Source organism: Ostrinia nubilalis, chromosome 15, assembly GCF_963855985.1.
Source record: "Ostrinia nubilalis chromosome 15, ilOstNubi1.1, whole genome shotgun sequence".
Classification (NCBI taxonomy): Eukaryota; Metazoa; Arthropoda; class Insecta; order Lepidoptera; family Crambidae; genus Ostrinia; species Ostrinia nubilalis.
This window is the reverse complement of record NC_087102.1, coordinates 904,015-926,342: the sequence shown is the minus strand read 5'-3', so window position 1 is coordinate 926,342 and position 22,328 is coordinate 904,015. Positions and strand designations below refer to the sequence as shown.

The 22,328-nt window shown below is 40.4% G+C and overlaps 3 protein-coding genes across 9 annotated transcripts in view; 2 read left to right on the top strand and 1 right to left on the bottom strand.

The window, feature by feature from the left end:
- The window catches only part of LOC135078672 (probable 3-hydroxyacyl-CoA dehydrogenase B0272.3), a 152,514-nt gene that overhangs the window by 2,221 nt on the left and 127,965 nt on the right, over positions 1-22,328 (bottom strand). The gene's annotated exons all lie outside the window — the stretch shown is intronic.
- On the top strand, positions 232-22,303 carry LOC135078669 (inositol polyphosphate multikinase). Of its 6 annotated transcripts, none has more exons than XM_063973202.1 (7): positions 232-512; positions 10,171-10,378; positions 11,137-11,379; positions 12,983-13,171; positions 14,399-14,594; positions 16,479-16,638; positions 21,703-22,303. In XM_063973202.1, exons 2-7 carry the CDS (start codon positions 10,183-10,185, stop codon positions 22,024-22,026), a joined length of 1,308 nt encoding a protein of 435 aa, XP_063829272.1. In that variant the 5' UTR covers positions 232-512; positions 10,171-10,182; the 3' UTR covers positions 22,027-22,303. The 6 variants fall into 6 exon arrangements, with proteins under 6 accessions (XP_063829272.1, XP_063829271.1, XP_063829276.1 ...); XM_063973201.1 differs by lacking the exon at positions 232-512 and adding an exon at positions 8,987-9,085; XM_063973206.1 differs by lacking the exon at positions 232-512 and adding an exon at positions 9,132-9,187.
- LOC135078671 (probable 3-hydroxyacyl-CoA dehydrogenase B0272.3) lies at positions 607-8,074 on the top strand. 2 transcript variants are annotated; one of them, XM_063973214.1, is made up of 5 exons: positions 607-812; positions 1,015-1,287; positions 1,527-1,612; positions 4,156-4,370; positions 7,811-8,074. In XM_063973214.1, the coding sequence occupies exons 1-5, from the start codon at positions 702-704 to the stop codon at positions 8,038-8,040; spliced, it is 915 nt and encodes a 304-aa protein (XP_063829284.1). In that variant the 5' UTR covers positions 607-701; the 3' UTR covers positions 8,041-8,074. The 2 variants fall into 2 exon arrangements, with proteins under 2 accessions (XP_063829284.1, XP_063829283.1); XM_063973213.1 differs by lacking the exon at positions 7,811-8,074 and adding an exon at positions 5,751-6,047 and having other exon boundaries at positions 612-812.

The window sequence follows — 22,328 nt, the reverse complement described above, 5'->3', positions numbered from 1 at the left end:
CAAATTTTCACTTACGAAGTTACTGGCCATGTGGTTATCTCACTCTATTCCAAGTTATAGAAAGAGACCAATGCTTAGGCGAGTTGAACGTTGAAGAAGGTTGAAGGTACCGTTGAAAAGTTTTGACAGCTGTCGCGAAATGACAGCTACTTGTCCACGTAAAGTTCGTTCAAATACCCTTTAAAATAAACTTACAATTTATTTCATAAATATTAATCTACCTACTAATATGTAATAAATTAGATTAAATAAATAAAAAATCAGTCGAAATAACCAACAGTTACACCCAGAGTAGAAAAAAAAAAACTAATTAAACCATACTTTTATTATTTTTAACACTACCTCCAATAATTTTGTAAAACATTTGGAACGTTTATTTATATGTCTTCCTACCTTGTGTCTGCAATTTTGTAAATATTTTAATTTTTCGTTTAATCCCCTAAAATTGTTTATCATCTTAATATTCTAGGTGTGTTACTCTTGTTGTGCGCAACGAAAAATGCTCACAATGTGTAAGTAATATCTAAGTTATTAAAAGCTAAGTTTTATCATCGATAGAATAATCTCAGTTTATGATAAAAATTTAACTGTAGCGCCAATTTATAACCGGATTCACGTCAGGCGGGCCGCGGGTAGTGTTTGTGCCGGTCGCGAGTTACATCGTCGCGTCTTTTACTACTTTCTAACGTGTGTTTTGTAAAATGAATAAGTTGATCGGCGTCACCCGGAACTTTTGCAGTTCCTCAACTCGGAATGCAATCAAGACTGTCACGGTGGTCGGCGGAGGCCTCATGGGGTCAGGCATCGCCCAGGTGAGTTTGTTTTGGAATTTGTCATGATAATGCTGCCTTATCACGAACTTTGTACTGCACTGATAAGGATTTTAAGATGTTACTATGTTATTTGTATTCCCCTATGTAATCTCCGAAAGCAGCTACAAATATTGTGACATTGTATTTGTGTCTTTTTTAAAATTTTCATGTAAAGACCAGAATCTAACATTTATTGGTACAGGTTGCAGCACAGGCCGGTCAAAATGTGACCATCGTTGACCTACAACCAGAAATCCTTGACAAAGCACAGAAGTCGATTCAAAACAACCTTGTCCGAGTTGGCAAGAAGCTGTACAAGGATGATGCCTCCAAGGTGGAGGCCTTCGTGAAAGATTCCTTCGATAGAATCAAGGTCGCCACAAAGGTCGAGGATGCTGTCAATGCCGACTTAATCATTGAGGCTATTGTTGAGAAACTGGACGTTAAACAGGAGTTGTTCAACAAACTTGACCAGGTAACACATTTTTATACTTTACATAGGGTTCAAAGGTTAATAAATGTTTAAATCATTGTCATTGAAATTCATCTACCTACATTGGCACCTACTAACTAGAAATAGAAATATAGAAAGTATTTTTCATGAAATACTTGCTTTTACATGACTACAACTCAACTTTAAAATAATGCAGTTAAAGTATTACCTAACAAATAATACTATAATTAAATTAATGTAATTATATAAAATCATTTCAGCTTGCCCCAGGGCACACCATACTTGCAACAAACACCTCCTCCATCTCAGTCAATGAGATTGCAGCCGGCATCAAGAGGAAAGACAGGTATTGTATTCATTTTACATTATTCCCTATGTATGTGATGGCACGTAACAATCATAGTCTAATTTAAAGACTAACATTATAGAAATCTTCAATATGTTTATTTATTTATTTAATTAGGACAACCAACAAGACAGACACAAATTCAAGCAAAGGGGTTTACATACATAATTTTGCCTTAGGACTAGGTGCTATCTTAATTACAGGCTGCCACGGCATGCAAAAGTGGACTTTGACAGAATGTGAAACTTAAACGTACAGCTGACTTTGACACAATATTCATATTATTAATTTAAAGTACCTTAAGTATCTAGAAAGAAAACTTATTATAAGTGTAGCGTCTTTTAATTACTGTTATACCCAATTTATGACACAATCGTTGTGTGCTTGACCTTGAGTTTTACATTCATATTGTAAAATAGATAGATAGCTGCAGCAGTACATTATAACATGCCATAAATATGACAGTCGTCATGCATATGATAAACAAATGATAAATGTTGCGTTGCCTATTCTTTGTTCTCTTCTACTACTTACATATTTAGTTAATTTCGAAACTGAAACCTCTTCCAAACTAGTTGCCTGAAGAAGTACTTTGGGGCCGTCCATATATTACGTCATTCTAAATTAGGGGGGGGGGGGGTTGGTCTGCGGATGACGGTAAATGATAGATAGGGGGGGGGGGGTGTTTCGAAATTGACGTCATTCTTATTTATTTATTTATAGTTTATTGTTCACCTACAAAAAGATTATTTCTAAAAAGAAATTTCTTCCAGCACACCTAGTAAGTGAGACTGCAAATGTGAGAGGCGGCTAAGGCGCGTACAATACTAAAAAAAACTCATAATAAACATACATAATGCAACATAGATGTACACAAATACAGTAATAACTACAGATAAAATACTCTAACAAGAATATTACATACAGTGGCGGCGTAGCATGGGTTGGCACCCGGGGCGATCACCCCCCCCCGTCACAAGTCCTATGGCACCCCCTGGTACCCCCCCCAGGATTTTTGGGGTTTCCTACCGATTCAAAGACAACCGCACCCCCCACCCCCCCGTATCATGACATAGACCGCAGATTTGCCATGCAGATGTGCCAGGGAGTATTAATCTGCGCGACTTGTGTCACCCCCTGATGCTTGGCACCCGGGGCGGACCGACCCCCCCCCCCCCCCCCCCCCCCCCTTCCGCCGCTACTTATTACATATAATACTAGCTGCCCGCCCCGGCTTCGCCCGTGGTACTTACATGTATTATACATATAAACCTTTCTTAAGAATCACTCTATCTATTAAAAAAAAAAAAAGGTGATTCTACAAGTGTTTTAATTTTGTCAAACTGGTAATGACGTCAATTTTGGGAGAAGGGGGGGGGGGGTCATTAAGAAATGACGCTAGGATGATTGTAGGGGGGGGGGGGTCTAAAATCTGAAAAAATCGATGACGTAATTTATGGACGGCCCCTTTGATAAAAACTGAATGTTTGTGACTGATAACATAGATAAGGTATTTATTTATTTATGAATATCTTAAGGGCTAAAAAGTCGATATGGCACACATGAAGATAAAGAAGATAATGGATCTAGCTAGATCATGAAATACGAGGAGGTTTTTTAAATATTTTTCACAAGTCTAACAACTAGTAGGGATTGGTGTCCATGGTTTCTACCTCAATAAACCTGACGATTTTCAAAATGAAATTGGCAGTTTGAGGCCAGAGTCAGAGGCAGTTTGAGTTATGATGAGCTCTTATTACCTAGCATTGAACTAGGACAGTGCAGTGGCACTTAGCTATGCATATCTTTTGTATGATCAAAATCAAATATTTATTCAATTTAGACCACAAGTGGCACTTATGAACGTCAAAATGAAAAAAGGTAGCCCTTATGAGGCACTTTCCATGTCTCCTTATCTTTTGGGCTCTACCAAGTATCTGTGAAAATCAATGAAAATAAACTAATAATTGCTAATGCAACCATTTAATCCAGTTCAGTGTCGTTGCAATATCCAAAATTATTAACTGTTCGTTCTTAGCATTTAGTTCTTAGTTTAACACAACTCCGTTTCAAACCAAATATTTATGCATAACAAGACAGGTATTTGACCACAATCGCACCTGATGATAAGTGGGATGCTGTCTAGGATGGTACATACATATCTGCCCTGTATGTGCCTATTCACTCTCGCCTTGAAGAGACCCGGATTATAGTCCTTTTAATTATATTATCATTTGCATGAGTTTTCAGTTTCTCCTGATATTTCAGTCTTGCCTGTACTATTTCCTCACGAACTCGCACAGGCCTTAGGTGGAGAAGATGGACAGTACAATCGACTGAAAAGACAAGGCATTCCCAGTCTCACCCAAAGATTTGTAGACTGAGCCAGGAAGAGAGTTTGCTGGAAAAAGATCAGCAATTGATTGGCTCTCGAAGACAACATAAATCTCAGGACATGTAGCTCCAGCCAACAAGTGGCTTATTGTTTTCGAACAGATTGCCATAGGGCAGAAAATACATAAAAAAATATCCTTTCATTGCAGATACGGCGGCCTCCACTTCTTCAACCCGGTGCCAGTGATGCGTCTGCTTGAAGTGATCAAGGGCGAGCAGATGTCGGAGGAGACGTACCAAGCCATGCTGGCGTGGGGCGCGAGCATCGGCAAGACTTGCATCACCTGCAAGGACACACCCGGCTTCGTGGTGAACAGGCTGCTCGGGCCTTATAGCGCGGAGGCCATCAGGCTGTATGAGAGAGGTCAGTACTTTTGAACCCAGTGTGTACAGCATGTTAAAAAAATTCATTGCTTTTAGACTCTGTAAATGAGTAAAGTTCAAATTATGGTGGCACTGTATTCGCCAGAGCCAGAGTAAATACAAATGAGTAGGTCATCTTCATAGAAACGCACCGAGCGCGGTTTGTATGTGAGCGCGCCAATACGTATACGGCGCGCAAGCAAACACTGACAAAATTTCGGCGCAACACCCCGCTAATCTACGCTAAATTACAAACCGCGCTCGGTGCGTTTGTATGAAGATGACCTACTCATTTGTATTTACTCTGCCAGAGCCCTTTAAAGGCTTTTCAAGCAAGCATTCTTCATCCTCCATAAAGGATATTGTACCTACAGAAATACACAATATTATATTCATCAAAGCAAACCGTTTTTATGCAATACATGAGCAAATTGCATTATGCATATATCAGTAATCCGGGAGTCAAGCTATACAAGTTCTGCTTAGTTTGGGAGTTTTTCATTTTCATAACCAATATTAGAAAAATGTACGGAGCCATAGATATCGAGTCACTTTTTGAAAAATCCTGAAAAAAAGGTGGCTGTTGAATTTCCATCTGTTGTACTCTTTTGTTAATTTTGGACTTGAAAAAAGTGGGGGATGCATATTGATGGTGTTGGTTTCATTTACTCTGGGTCTGAAAAATTTTACCTGTAAGTACATTTGTCTCTTACTTGCTTTTATATCTGTTTGTATTTTGACATGTTGATCTCATACTTATTTTGTTTTGCGCTCAAACACACTTACATAGTACTTATTGTGCTTAAAAATACAGGGTGTAGAGGCACATTGGCTTATTTTGGTTCAAGTCACATTTCAACATCATTCATCATCATGAATTCTCACTCACTTAAGCTTCCAATTATTATTAAGCTATTCGATAAGACAAATACTTTAGAGGTAGCACTAAAAATTTGCTTCTGCTTAATAAGAAAAGGTCCTACTTATGTAATTTTTAGAGTAGGCGCACACCGTTGATTTTTAGTTGGCCGATAGTTGTGCCCGATTTTAATTTGTATGAAGAATCGGTCAAATCGAATCGGCGTAGTGTGCGCACTCCCATACATGCCCATTGCCCATACTGATCAACTGCCCGACTAAACTATCGGCCGACGAAAAATCAACGGTGTGCGCCTACTCTTAGTGTTAAGAGTTGCATCTGAAACTAATCTAAAAAGAAAAGGTCCTGCTCCTACAGTAGAGAATTTAAAAATTAGAGAACTTTGCCTGCCTTTGGCCTGATGAAGAAAAAAGAAGTGGAGGTCTAGTCAAGTTTAGTTACACATTTCATGTGTTCCTTCTGTTATATCCCCATATTGATAATCACAGTACTTTTTTCCAGGTGACGCCAGCAAAGAAGACATCGACATCGGCATGAAGTTAGGTGCAGGATACCCCATGGGTCCCTTCGAGTTGGCCGACTATACCGGCTTAGACACCAACAAATACGTCTTGGAGGTCATGTATAAGTTGACCAAGAACCCGGTGTTTGAGCCCATTCCGCTGCTTGACAAGATGGTGGCCGAGGGTAAACTGGGCATCAAGAGTGGAGAAGGGTTCTATAAGTACAACAAGAAGTCTAAGATTTAATGGGTTGCTCTTGAATGGCCTTTGTTGTCCCGAATCCCGATATAAAGAAGCATATATCCAAACTCTGAATTTATTTTCAAGTACATAGATTTATAATTGAGCCTCTTTTTATATAGATTTATAAGTGGGCCTATACTCCATTTTTGAAATGTTTTATTATAACGATTCTGGGTTATGCAGAATTTAAAAGCGAATCTGCTTTCAGTATTTGCCCGAGAGCCGATCCCTTGTTATATTTTATACTAGCTGACCCGGCGAACTTTGTTCCGCCTTAATGGCAATAAATAAGCAGACTCTTTTTTTAATTTCGAACGGGATTAAAAGTATCCTATGTCCTTCTCCTGGCTCTAAACTACCTCCCTGACAATTTTCAGCTAAATCGGTTCAGCCGTTCTTGAGTTATAAGTGGAGTAACTAACACGACTTTCTTTTATATATATAGATTGCCTATTATCATATTACATCAGACTTTTTCTATAATATAATGTTGTTTAGCATATTAGCATTTATTCAGGGTAAATGGTATTATGTTTTTGCTATGTATTTTTATATAAATATTTAATATTGAACATGACAGACTGTTTTCGAATTGTATTTATAGTAAAATAAGTAAACTGTTTTTATTTAGCAATAAAATAATAAGGTGCACACTTGTTTACAGAATAAAGATTTATTTTGGTATACAATGGGTTTTAATTTTATTAATTCCTTGTGAATACTGTTTATTGTATTGTATTTACTGTTGTACAAAATTTGCAGAAAATAATTGTACAAAGTAAAGTTTATGATACCTTTGTAATGTAATGATAAAGTTTATCAATAAAAAACAGCCATAAAACAATATAAAATTATCTTTATTATCGATTGCAAGTAAATTACAATTTTTAACCATTTCTAAATGCATAAATCTAGATCTTAATACGTAGTTTTATACATATTATTACATCTAGTCCCAAATTAAGCAGGGCTTGTATACTACAGTACTCACAAGTAATTTTTATTGTAACACCTGTATTATCACATGGTAACACCTATATTACTATTACGGAAGCAATAAACGTATTGAGTATACACCTCAGATCAATTATATTGTTAATGCACACAAATGTTTGTAAGAGGCTAGGGTTGAACCCGCGACTTCTGAAATGTAATGTAGCAGGCAATAATATACACAGGAAAACGATTTTTTTATATTGCTTAAGTGCGCATAGTGTCATAAAGGTGTAACTAATTTAATCCGATAAAAATAATAAAATAAGATAATTATCGAAGCGATTACTTTTATCGATTATTACGTAAATTGCCGTGATATTGAACATCGTCAAGTTCAGTTTGACGATTAGATTGTTAACTATTTTTGGTAAGCACAATATCAATCATAATTATGATGAATGAAAGCATGGACGAGGGCATGTGAAGATACACACTGACTTGCAGCTTGATATGGTTTTATTAAGTACTATTTTGCAATAAAAAATCATATTTTATGGAATGTCTACATTAGGTACTACTTTTTTTAAAGTTGCATTTAGGTAATTGCAATTTTTAAATATTATGTAGTTGTTTACTGTGGTAGAATTTGAAACAACAAAGCCGGGTCTCCAGCGCATGTTTTGCGCTACACAATCAACAAAAATATTCAACTTTTTTGTAGACAATTTTGTTGAATGTTGAGATATTTTTGTTGATTGTGTAGGGCAAAATACGCACTGGAGACCCGGGTTAAAGCAGCTATGTTAGTGCATGCAAAAACATAAGTACTGTTATTGCTATTAAAAATATGACCAAATTACATAAATTAATATTTTTCAGGAGACGCATCTGCCCAGGACATAGACATAGCTATGAAGCTAGGAGCTGGCTATCCTATGGGACCCCTGGAGCTATCTGACTACACAGGCCTGGATACCAAGAAGTTTGTTCTAGCGACCATATTCGAGAAGACTGGCAACCCAGTGTTCAGGCCCATACCTCTGTTGGACAAGTTGGTCGAAGAGGGAAAGCTTGGGAGAAAAACTGGGGAGGGGTTCTATAAATATTAATTATACTTGTAAATAAATTACCTACTCGAATCAAAATATTATTTTTTATTTTATGGTTATACTTATTTCCTATCTTACCTACCAACTCGTATGTAACACTTTTTAGTTTGATGCCGTACAAAACTAAAGAATCACTATACAGAAATTGGTACGTCACAATTTAGGCGGGTTTATCGTTGGGAAGAGATCTCTCCAGAATATGTAAATGAATCGATTTAGTGTCCAAAGAAAATCGATGAGTTAGTTAACTTTACCGCTGCAATGGTAGACTTCTACAAACTGGGAATATTTTCATTCAGAAACTAAGTTCAATATTATAAACCTGTCCAGTTGTATTAGTAAGAATTACAAATCAATCTGTGCTTCATGTACTACATAACTGATGATTAAACGTACAAGTATTCACATTAAAACAAGGATTAAAAATTGGATTATCTTTTAAGCCTAGTGCTTAAATTTGATTTAACTCCGATATGAAGGCCGACTGGTGGTTTTCATACCGGACTACAAAGCCAGCTACGGTTGAGGGGATCGAATCCCAACGGGGGCAATGCAGATGCTAGTCGCTATAATAAACCCGGAAATATACGCTTATGTGTATGTATGTTAAATGTTAATTCATTTGTATCCTTATCCGGTATTTAGTCGAAACTATTGACTATTATTTTTGTTGCGAAAAAACTATCTATTTCAATCGAATATGATGTTTGTGTGTTTTGTTTACTTTCTTTCTTAAAAGAATCACATCTTCCTTTTTTGTTGATAGGCAAGTCTTTGAGATTGCGATAATGGTTAAGTTAAACATTTAGGTACAAACCCAAAGTAATTCTACGAACGAAAAGAACAAACTCTTAGTTCGGCTCTGTGCACATTTATTTATCTTCAGTGCGAATATCGTAGCTTAAAAGTATATTGTTTGATAAAGACAAGCCAATCTTGATTTATGTATTGATTAGATAAATCCCGTTTTTCTATTACATTCGTATTGTGCTAGCATCGCATCGCCCGCGGTATATGTGCGAAGATTTCTCTGCGTAATTTTCAAGTACGTTTTCGAACGCCATTTCAAATAATTATTTTTTGTAACTACCCACATTTTCGCAGTCTCAGTGTGTCATGTCGGATCGAATTGATTGTGATTGGAAGTGTGAGAATAAATTTGTATTTTCGTGATTGCATGTGTTTATATCGAGTGTTGATAAGAGATAAGCGAAGGAGTGACTTGTGTCTTAATAAATACAATTGGTTTCCCGTTTACGAATGTTAGATGTGATGTGATAGGAAGTTTAGTGACGGTCACTTTTTACTATTTATTACGAATCGAGGTCACGGTAGGTGCTCACATTGAGATGTCCTCCGATATCTTATTATTACTTCAATAATTATAACCGGTTGTGGAATAGGTATTATTTATAAAATATGTGTCGGTCGGCTCCAAACAAAAGTGGTGTAAAAGCAAGCAAATTGTGGTGACTCATTTCTTGGTGTAAATTATTTTACGGACGCAATAAACGATAAGTTTGATGGAAGGTAGGAAAGGAATCAAGAAAAATAATTACATATTTCATAATTTTGGTTATTAGTTAATACTTTGTAGGTAGTCAAGACTATATTTTATTTGTGTTCGAATCGTTACTTAGTTTTAATATTTTTCTACATTCCTAAGTTTTCTCAAGCTCTGACAAAAAGGTGTGTTAGTTTAGTTACATTCGGATGTGATGTGGAAAGGCAACAAGGGAATTATTGACACTGCAGCAACTGGGAACAGTGTCCTAACTAGCATTTTATACGCCCAGTTGTATAGCTTCCTCGAAAAATGTTCACATCTCAGTCAGGCATGTGGCCTACGGTACTATTCCTAGGCACCGTAGTATCAATTTAGTTACGGCACTGACTAGGAGTCCAAAGCATGTAAGTAGAGTGATTAAAATCAGGGTTTTGTTTTAAAGACTGTGAACCCTTGAAAAGGAGGCTGACAATAGTGACTGAGTTTCTTGCGCTGCTTCTTCTCAGCACTGGCCTATTTATTGTGCCGAAGCAGTGGTAGGGTTAATACTGGGACGTGTAAAAGTGCTTTTTAAAAGCCTATTTGCAAAAATGAATGAGTTTTATGCGTTTTTTCTCCACCAGGTCTCAAACTAAATGAGTGATGAACCGGCCAAGCAGTCACGCCCGCTGCGTCGGCAGCGCTCCATCTACCAAGTGCACTACGCGCTCCCTCGAAGGACTACCGAGGACATGGCAACTCCCCTGCTGACTCCGTGCGGGAGTCTCGCGCTGCAGGCCTTCGGGCTGCAAGTCGCGGGACATAGGAAGAGCGAGGACACCAAGTTCACAGGTTAGTGCTGCTGTTGTTGAATGAGTCACTTACCGGCAAGCGCAACGTAGGACGCCCACCCATAAGGTGGACAGGACACTAGATGCAGGCCGCTGCCAACCGGCCTATCTAGAAATCATTGGAGGAGACTTATGTTTGAACGTCTTGTGTACTACGCGCTCCCTCGAAGGACTACTGAGGACATGGCAACTCTCCTGCTGACTCCATGCGGGAGTCTCGCACTCCAGGCTTTCGGGCTGCAAGTCGCGGGACATAGGAAGAGCGAGGACACTAAGTTCACAGGTGAGGGTAATACCGGTGTTAAATGAGTGAGCCATTGTCCTAGGTGAAGGTTACATGAAGGGACGCAATATGATGCTATGCGACGTAATTCGACCAACACTTACTTCTCGCGACGTGTGTCCTACCTACGCGACTATACGTAGGCACTACTACTTGTTTTTTTCGCGTTCGGTTGCTGCGTTTGTCGTTCACTCAGGACAACGGGTGATGAACCAGCCAAGTAGAGTCGTGCTCCATTTACCAAGTGCACTACGCGCTCCCTCGAAGGACAAAAATTTTACAAATTTCAACCCCTAAGGGGGTAAAACGGGGGTTGGAAGTTTCCACGCGTACGAAGTCGCTTGAATACAAATGAATGTCAATGCTATCAAGAGTACTGATCAAACAGTTCTTTTTTATAAAACATGAAATCAATTTAAACACCACAAAATTCCTAATCCTAAAACAATAGATTGAACATGCTCAACCACTTCTAGGGCTCCTCCAATGCAACGGCACAGTTCTCAAGCCCATCTTAAAAGAATCCCAGAAGCGCGAGGTGGAGTTCTACACGAGGATCAAGGCTTCCTCCGACCCTGAGCTGGTGGAGCTGCGCAGCTTCGTGCCCAAGTACTACGGCTGCAGGAAGTTCACGTATAGAGGCTTCGAGCAGGACTACATCATCCTGGAGGACCTCACGCAGAGAATGCTGGAGCAGTGTGTCATGGATGTTAAGATTGGTGAGTATCTGCTAACCTTATTTCTTAACTTTTTTAAATATAAATACTGATAATAATACAAAAATTAATTGATAACTTTTTCCTTTTTTCTTTTTTAACACAGTTTATAGGGTTGTGTATTTGAGCATTTTGTATGTGTTTATTAATTGTGCAACGTAAATGAAATCATCGTAACTTAAATGTACGCTACTTGTAGGTTGGAGTCTAGACAATGTTCATTTTGTTTATGTATTTTGATATGTAAATGACTGTAACCTGTATGTGTACTTATTGAATAAAATAAATAAAATAACTATATCTGTGTTGAGGCCATCTGTTTCAAACACAGGTCCCGGGTTCGATTCCCAGTGAGAAAAAAGGTTTGATTGCTTCTCGCTTTGGTTGATGGTAGGGCCTGTTCTAGGCTAAGTCCGTCTGACTCTACCATCAACCAGCCAGAGCCTGCTGCCAGGCCTTTTGGCCTGATCATTAGATTTTATCAGATGAGATATAGGCCTAGGCCTAGGGCTTCCCCGTTATGGTACACATACATTTTGTTTGTTTGTTTCTCACTTTGCAGTGTAAGAATTAGAGATGAAACTGATATCCGGTAACTATCCGGTAGGCCGGATATCCGGCCTATATTTACTATCCGGTCGGATACCGGATAGTAACTCACTATCCGGCCGGATACCGGATAGTTAAAAACTACGACAATTTCCTATAATTAAATGAAATACATTAATCTTTGTGGTAAATATCAATAAAATAGCATAAAATAATGACGGCTTTTATATAAAGCCCAAAAAGTTACAAAAAAAACATATTAAGGCCTTTCAAAAAACTAATTTCTTTTTCTGGGCTATTCACTCTAAAAACGAATACATAAATAGTAAATATCTGTTAATGTCGAAATATTGCCAAATAAAATAGGCGATCTTTTTTTCACTGATGGTCTGATGACATGATGCAGTTCAGTCTGATGACATGTAGCAGTTCAGTCAGATTACGCACCAAGTAAACTAATTTGATTTTCACTATTCAATCACACACTCATTATGGCAACCAAAATAGCCCGAATTGCTCCATAGACAAGTGGCAAAATCTGACATTCTATTCGGACGGATACGATATTCGAAGAGTGTGACTTGTCTAGTCTACTAGACCCACTGATCGCGTTCGAAGCTCCTGTGCGGCGCTAAACTCGTCACGACATGCAACGAGACAATGGGCCAACTATCCGGCCGCCGGATATCCAGCTATCCGGCCTAGCAGCTGGCCGGATATCCGGTATCCGGCCAAACAACTATCCGTTTCATCTCTAGTAAGAATGTCGATCCTTAGCTTCGCGACTTAAAATTCCATCTAGTATTTTCTTCTGTATAATTTTCTTACTTAATTCATTCATTCATTACTTAAAGTTTAATCTTAGTTATTAAATTTTTAGCGTTAAGAGTTGCATCTCAAACTAATTCAAACAAATCAGTTTAATCTTCTAATTCACACAATAGCGGCCTTAATACAGTGGTCGACGGGCATTGAATTAGCATTCCTCGAAACTCGAATCTGCAGCCCGATGCCAATTTCTTTACATCGTTCTTACATACGTTACTCTGTATTCCAGGCAAAAGAACCTGGGACCCGCTAGCCTCGGAACAAAAGATCAAGTCCGAGCAGAGCAAGTATGCCGCCTGCAAGCAGCAGTTCGGCTTCTGCATCCCCGGCTACCAGGTGCACAAGCTGTCGTCGGGCAAGTTGCTCAAGTTCGGCAAGGACTACGGCAAGAAGCTGCACGGACGCATGGTGAGAGAGGGTGAGACGCATTTTTAGGGGATATGTACGAGGGGTCCATATTGGCTCACCTAAAGTTATTTACCCGAAATAATTGTTCTTCCTAATGATTTGTAATCCAAATTATTACTTTTCCTAAAACTTTTCATCCTAAAGTTTTTATTCATACTATTTATGTACCGGCGATGTTCATAACACTCATGTTTCCGAAAATTGTAATGATGAGAAAATATAAGAAAACAAATAAAAGTGTAATAGATGTTTATTGCTAATGACATTATGAAGTTGAATGCTTCGGAATTATGAACATTAGAGACAGAGTAGTTAGGAATTGTGATTGTTAGGATGAAAAATGTTAGGAAGAGCATTTTCGGATTTCCAATTATCGGAGTTGAAAATTTAGGTGAACTTTGGCGCACCCATGTACGGGGACTGTTATCTTTGTCTATGTCTGTAAAAAATCTTGTTGTTGGAATAAGGTTGTGTTATAAATTTTTGGTCCCTTTGGGGGTTACGAATTAATAATTGACGCTTAAATTACAAAAGAATGCCCCGGAGTGAAATTATTTTCTAATTAATAATTGTACAACAAGATGCAATAAATGAATATGAATTATTACAACTCTCACGTTTGCAATATTTTTGGGTGTGATGCTGTTCAAATACAACAACTTTTGAAATCTTATATTAAACAACTTTTGTGTGGCGACCAACATGGAAAAATCATAAATTAACTTCTGTATGCTAATTGATTAATAAACTGTTACAATTTTCTTATTATTTATTTTATCTAAAGTAACTGAGGGCTACGGTATTTGCACTTGACGCCACTGTAGAGTCCTCTCGCTCGCGAGTGGTTAAGACAGTGGCGCCACCTGGTGATAACTGAAGCGGTAGAAAGACAATAGGTTTTGTAAACTGCGACTGTGCGACGGGCGCCCGCAGTGAGTGTGCGAGCGCGACAGCAACATAATTACGCGCGAGCGATAAGGATGGGTAGCTTGGGGTCATTGGACAAAATTCTACGTGCTCACAGACCAGACTATAGTCATTTAGCTATTTGGCGCTAGGGTCGAGTTAGGTCCTGTCATTCAAGAGTCAAGTCGTCAATACATACCCTCATTTGTGTTAGAAAAGTCTATTGCAAAACATACTATTACATACATATGATATTATGAGCGCATTGCAGACTTTTAAAACTTTCTTTGTCAGGCATTGTAAGACTTATATGAAATGTATTTTTTTCCAGCCATCCGCAACTACCTGAACGGTATAGGAGCGCCGCTGTGCCGCGCGCTCATACTTCAGTTCCTGACCGAGCTATGGAAGATACAGAAGTGGGCTCGAAGACAGACGTCTGTGAGACTGTTCTCAACGTCACTGTTGCTGGTATATGATGCGACTAGACTTCGGGAGTGCTGTGGGGAGACTGACGACACACTTGTGTGAGTAGTCATCAACATTTAAGCTTTAACCACCCCAATGCGAGTAGATCACCATCTTCTTCTTCATTCGTTCATGGCGATGGACTTGTGTTTTTTTGCCACTGAGGGCACACTGTTCCACCAATGTCATGTCAGATTGCCATCACCGGCGCGATCAAAGGCCAATGACAGGTCGTGTGACCCATGACAGTTCATGCGACCTGTCATTTCCCTATGATCGCGCCATGATTACGCTGCGATGGCGATCTGCACGCGTTGGTGTGGTTGAAGCATTACAGTGTTCTTAGATTCCATTATGGAAGATACTGAAGTGGACAATAGATGGTTGTGCGACTGTTCTCAACATCTCTACTGCTTGTGTATGATCCGACCAGGGTTTTAGGAATGCTGCGGGGAGATTGACAACATACTTATGGAAGTGGTATCTTATAGTTACTAGTCCTAGGTTATAGCTATGAAGGATACAGAAGTGCAGCGCGACGGCAGACGGCCGTGAGACTGTTTTCAACATATTTGCTGCTTGTGTGACGCCACCAGGTTAAGGGATTGCTGCAGAGAGACTGGCGACACACTCGTGTAAGTGGTTGGAGGATATAGAGACTTACGACAGTTCTCAACTTCGTTACTGCTGGTGTATGATGCAACTAGGCTGCGGGGAAACTGACAACACGCTCGTGTGAGTATTAACACCAAATTCTTCTGCAGGGCTAGTTTTTTAAGCTGCGGAAGATACAGAAATAGGCGCAGAGATCTATGAGAGTCAAACGATCGTACGATTGTTCGCTACTTATTCGCTATTCGCCGCTCGTGTATGATGCCACTAGGCTCTGGGATTGTTGCGTAGAGACCGATGATGCTCTCGTGAGTATTAGTAGTATTAGCGCTATGCTTTCTATCCTATGGGTATTGCAATTTTTATATTGCACATAAAGTTTATAATATTTAATCATTGAAACTGTTTGTGGCGTTTTTGCTATTTTAGTGTAATGAATTAAGCTTCAATGTGGAGACGAGACGAGTGGAGATTAACAAACAATAGAATTTTGTCTAGTTTCCTTTCAAATTCAGTAGAAACGGTTAAATAGTTTCGCTGCGCGTTGGCAGAAATAACCTGCTCGCTCGTCTCCACACATTTCACATGTCTCCCTTCTATGTAAAAAAAAACTCAGTAAAACTCATTTATTTCTGTAAGTAGGCTTTAAAAAAGCACTTTTACACGTCCCAGTATTAACCCTACCACTGCTTCAGGACAATAAATGGGCCAGTGCTGAGAAGAAGCAGCGCAAGAAACTCAGACACTATTGTCAGCCTCTTTTTCAAAGGTTTACAGGTTTTCAAAATACATAGTTATAAATATTTATGCGAGCTAGGCAGTTACGCATCCCAAACATTTTTATCTTTTAAATAAAAGGTTTTCATAAATGAACTGTGAAGCTACTGTCAGTATGTTAATTTCCTTAAAAAATTCTTTCAAGGAAAATCGGGGTCCAAGGTTATAAATCCAAGGTTATTAAAAAATAATATGTAAAACGTGTTTCCTTCCGTCAGGTCGCGCGCGTCATGCCGGCCGCCCCTGCCGCGTCGCCGGCGCTCGATCCACTCTCTGCACGCGGGCGCGGGAGGGGACGGGATGCACGGGCGCGGCGGGGTGGGCCGCAACTCGTTCACATTACTCCGGTCCGGTGATTTTGCCGGCATTTTGTGGCGACAAAACGCTCGGTAAAAATGCCGGGCTCGGCGAAAAAGCCGGATCCGGGATAATGTGAACAGCTTCATACAATTTGTACCGCCGCTAGGCCTTCCGGCGATTTTACCGGACCGGGAGATCTGCCGGTCCGGCATAGTGGGAACCCGGCCTAAGCCGTTCACATTTGTTTTCCTCAGGTCGCGCGCCTCATGCCGGCCGCCCCTGCCGCGTCGGCGGCGCTCCATCCACTCTCTGCACGCGGGCGGCGGCGGCGGTTTACGCGGGCAGCTGTCGGCGCGCGGGCCGGTGTACAAGGCCCTCGCCGCCGTGCCGCTCAGCCCTATGGCCGCCGCGCAGGTAACACTTTCTTCTTCTTCTTTTCAGCTTTTTACTCTAGTTAGTTCGGTAAGAAAGTAAGAAGAACCATAAATGGCGCTTTACAAACTGTCTGCCTGTTATGTGTACGTGATCCGTACGGGGCCTTCCGCAAACGGACTGACCGTATGGGTCTCCCGTTCGTTCGTTTCAGCCAAAAGACGTCCACTGCTGGACAAAGGCCTCCCCCGAGGATTTCCACAAAGACCGGTCCTGCGCTGCTCGCATCCAGGCACCTCCCGCGACCTTTACCAGACCGTCGGTCCACCTAGTAGGAGGCCTGCCCACGCTACGTCTTCCAGCCCGTGGTCGCCACTCGAGAACTTTCCTGCCCCAACGGCCATCGTCTCTACGAGCTATGTGCCCCGCCCACTGCCACTTGATTTTAGCAATTCTGCGAGCTATGTCGGTTACTTTGGTTCTCCTGCGGATCTCCTCATTTCTGATTCGATCACGCAGGGAAACTCCGAGCATAGCCCGCTCCATCGCCCTTTGGGTGACCTTGAGCCTTCTTATGAGGCCCATAGTAAGCGACCACGTCTCAGATCCGTATACCATCCGTATACCATCATCGCAGGTGACACACCGATTCAATATTCCCACCTCTCGTTCCCACCGCTGCAACTCCTGTGTAGCCAGGATCTACAGCTTGACCGCCTAAAATCCCAACCAATGAAATTCAAGTTTGACACAAGGGAAAGTTAAACTGTCATTGGACCCGCAACGAAATTAATCAGAAGAACATAGGAGTTCGAAATTAAGGTTCGACTTCCCTTCATTGCAAAGCGGATAACAGGTGACAAACAAATGTTTAAAACCTTTAAGAGCGTTTACGTCTAGCGTGGCATGTCAATTTTAGGTAATTTCGATGCTATTTTAATTCACACTAAAATAATTGTGACTGTGCGTGTTCTCTTACTTTAAAGCAGTGATTCTTAACCGGTGGTCCGCGGACCACTGGTGGTTCCTGGAGGCATTCCAAGTGGTCCGCGAAGACATCGTAATAAACAAGTGACGTGACGTGATGAGTCGAGTCAACACAATGTGTGCCATGGTGGGGGAGCGTATGAATGAGACACGGGTTGTAATTACATAATAAAAATTACAATAACTATCTACGTAATACAAATCATGTGGTGAAAAATAGTTAAATATGTTTATAAAGATGAGAATATAACAAAATATAACCACTGGCTTCTTCCTTATCTGGCGTTTTCACAGTCATGGGTTGCCCTCGCGCAAGCTCGGCGCTACGCGATGGGTGCGCTGTGGTCACAGCGTTCATGCCTTGTGTCCTTGCACATTTCATAAGCGTTATCGGCTTCTGAAGACCAAAGGATAGGCGAATTATCATTCTTGAAATATTCAAAGTATTCAACTTCGATACGCGGCTGCGTAATTTTCTCAATTCCATAACTGTGTTTCAATTAATCGATTTCTTTGTATTTCTGCTCTGTTGGGCGATTTCTTGGCTCGTTATCGGATAACCTAAGAAATATTCGCTCTGGAGGGACTCACATTTTTCTAAATGATTATAATCCCAAGTTAAAGAGTCAGAGTTTTCTCACCGTAAGTGTTTATCTTTGAACCATTCGTGGCATATAACATATTGCTCATTTGGCATTGTTGCTTTACTGTAGGATTTGCTCCTGATATGTTGCTCCCGTAACGATTAAAAACCTTATACCACTTTTTCAGTCGGTAAAAATAAGGCGGTTAGACGGGTAAATAGCACAGAAGCCGTGCTGGCTGTGCGATTTTTAGTTTCCTTGATTCGTTTGTTTCCAATCACATGATTTTTCACATTTTTCTGCATACGTTGATACATATTATAATAACAAAATCTTCTTACTTGACTAGGCGACCTTGGCCTGTAACTGCTGCGTCGCAAATTTTCACGGTCATGGCACAATCATTATTTCAATTGAGAATGTTACTAGGTATGCAAAATCACTTGAAACCTATGTTACAGTTAAGCTTTTACATTTACAAATACATTACTTTTTATTTCATTCAAAAATACCCAGTAGTTATGATTTTATAGGCATTCAAAGTTCGCTTAAATATTGAGTCCCGCCGACGGTCACGTGACCCCGTGTGACGTACATTCACAGTGTCCGCTCACTAGAAAACGGATATTAACATACTTAAATACATTTTTTTTTGTAAATACAAACTTTTTATACATAATAACACCCAGACCCATCACAGAAATTAAAATTGAACCAAACCCAAACTTGATGCGATTGTGTCGTTTTATTGCGAATTACCTTCCAGCTCCATCATTAGACCCTGATTACTATATAGAATTAAAGTACTCATCAATACAAAACGAACGAGCCCAAACTCGATGGATTTAAGTCGTTTTATTATAGAGTTCCTATGACCACCTTCCAGCTCCATCATCAGATCAGCTCCATGTCATCATAATATTGCATGGTCATCCAAATCACATGTGTTTGCGAAATTTCAGCTTAATCGGTTGCCTGGAAGTGGGTCTTAATTCAGCTTGCAAGATTCCACCCATACAAATATGAGCCAGTCGTTGTAATATGACGTCACGCGCATAAAATGGCGGGCCGGCCGCCGCCCGCACTTTTAAAATTCAATATCTTGGAAACTAATTAACGTATCGAAATAATTCTTTCACGTGTATTTTTTATTTTTAACAGAGAATACAGAAAGCTAAAAAACAAAATTAGTGAACATTCTTCATTGCACATGTTATAGCTGTGTTAGCACATTTTCCATTGTTTGGTCTTGAATTTTGCTGATGTTGTAGTTGACTGTTGAACTGCCGAGACTTCATTATTTTTGCATTCTCTAATATTTTATTAGCGATTTGATTCTTTTGAAGTTCCAAGACTGATTCCAGCTACACAGACGAGGTTGGTCCTTTTAGAAATCGGGAATACGGATGTGACAGGGGTACTGGCAGCGACTTCTCGTAGTGTTGTGTTGCACGAGTTGACATGATGACGATGATTGATGTTGAAGTGACGTCACGGATTTGCTCTGCTCAATCGGGGTAGCCAATTTGATTCCATGTCAGATGAAAGCTGGCGGAGGCTGATTTATGATTTATTACCAATTTGTGTCATCTTCGTTTGGATCGTCTTCCTCGTCCGGTTCGTCGTCGGGGTCACCAATTTGTGCCATGTTGGGGGACCGTATGAATGAGACACGGGTTGTAGTTAGACTCTGATATTAATCTGTTTATTAACGCGAACTGCGTGACTATTTATACGATATAGATTAAAGGTAAATGACGTCACAGCATCAGCACTATACGTGATAAATGTGCTGACACTGTGAACGTGATCAAGATAAGATATGAGGAGATTTAGTATTGTGCATACCGGCACACAATGCAAACGGCGCACAATGGGCGAGAAATCGACCTCCCCTTTCATAGGATTTAAAAAAAATATAAGTAGTCCCTGACAAGACAGAAATTTGGTAAAATGGTCCCTCGTGACTGAACCACTGCACTAGGTGGACCGACGATCCGGTGAAGGTCGCGGGAGGTGCCTGGATGCGAGCGGCGCAGGACCGGTCTTTGTGGAAATCCATGGGGGAGGCCTTTGTCCAGCCGTGGACGTCTTTTGGCTGAAACGAACGAACGGGAGACCCATACGGTCAGTCCGTTTGCGGAAGGCCCCGTACGGATCACGTACACATAACAGGCAGACAGTTTGTAAAGCGCCATCTATGGTTCTTCTTACTTTCTTACCGAACTAACTAGAGTAACGAACTAATTCATATAATTGACCATAGATGGCGCTACACATAACGTTCGTGCTGCTTGCACAGCCATCTTTACATTCCCTTTTGAACCACGGTAAAACTACTGAGTATGAAATATAGTTCCAAAATACTGAACTGTCCTATCCATGACATTGACAGCGGGGCGCCACCGTCAATACCGGATCGCTGGTTCTGATTTTTGCCATGTTGGAAACCATATAGTTGAACGATGGTAGCGCCCCCTTGTCATTGAGCTTGGTGGGACAGTTCAGCGTGGGTCATCTATAGGTCCTTACTACAGTGGCGCCGCCCTGGTGAGTGCAAATAAAATAGTACCGCTTCAGCACTCACGAGTTGGCGCCACTATCTTTGTCCCGCAAGTGACAGGACTTGCTCTTCAGTGGCGCCATCTGGTGAGCGCTGAAACGATAGCCCTCATTGACACCAACGATATGCTACACTGAATCGTCCCATCCGTGACATTGACAAGGGGGCGCCACCGTCAACATAGATCGTTTCATCCATGAAGACGCACCCCACCAAGTTTTGGTCGAGGGAAGCGTGGGGTGCGTACTCAGTTTTGCAGAATATCCATTTTAATTTCAGAATAGAATATTATTCTTTTTTTTTTTAATCGTATCTTGAAATATTTACCTAATCTGACAGTTATCGCTAGTGAACATGCAATTCGCATGAAAACAACCCTGTGCTCACGTCGTACCTACCACCAGGCCTGTTCATCTCCGCGAGTTTACATCGAAAACAAAACACGCACGATGGCCCACCTACAGGATACTATTCGACAAGGCCTCATATACGAGCGAACATTGACTCACGCACGCGTATTCTTGTGTATGATGGAAGAAAATAAAGAAAATGGTGTACTAAATACTGTGCAGTATTTAACTGCCTAAATAATAATAAAAACACAGAATGTACTTTTTTAAGTTGCCTCAAGACACAGAGGTAAATAAGTAGTTAATATTATTCATGATAATTCATGCTAAATCATCCATTTCCTCCGCCATTTTCCGCAGTTTGGCACCTCACGTCACATCATTTTACCGAAGTCAGCCCTATAGCTTCGGCGCAGTGCCGATCACCGACGTTTGTCAACAAAATGGTGCTTGACTCTTGAGACAGGCTAAATTACACCATATTGTTAATGACATTGAGCATACATTTTTTTAAATACCTTCGCGAAGTTAAACTTCTGTACGTAGTACTTATTATTATTCTGTGCTACCACATTAATGCTGCTGCCGTGTCCTTATTAACTTTGTTCCCATCTCTCCTCAGGCCACATTCGCTCCGCCTCCCGCCATCAAGTCGTCGTGGACCGAGGCTCTAGACAAACTCAACACCAACCACTCCTTCGAGCACAACTACGAAGATAAGCTCTCCAAGATCAAGATGAACTACCGCGCGATGCTGGACGAGCTGTCCAGCGACGAGCCCAATCCCCACCCGTGGGGCACCGTGAAGATCATAGACTTCGCCCACGCTTTTTTCAACGACGAAGAAGACGAATGCGCCGTCGATGAAAACTTTAGACAAGGCATCGACAGTTTTGTCGAGATTTTCGAAGATTTCCTCAAGGAGACCGAAGACCAGCTTTCTTGACGTGACGAGACCGACTCAATGGGAGCAGCAAAATAAGGCTAAATTCCAAGATATATTTTGACAACTAATTTGGCTTCAAAATAGGTTAACTAACAAATTAGGCACTACCTCCATAAAAAGTCTTAGGAATTTAGATTTTTTTAATTCGGATTTTATTGCTCAATGTTGGTACTGGTGATTAGATCACTTGTTAGGTAGTTCAGATCCTAATATTTAAGTTTTAAGTGATATGTAAGTTCCAGTTAAATTGTTTGATAAAATGTTCTGTTCAAACAAGTTTCATTTTTTGGATTAAAACTGTT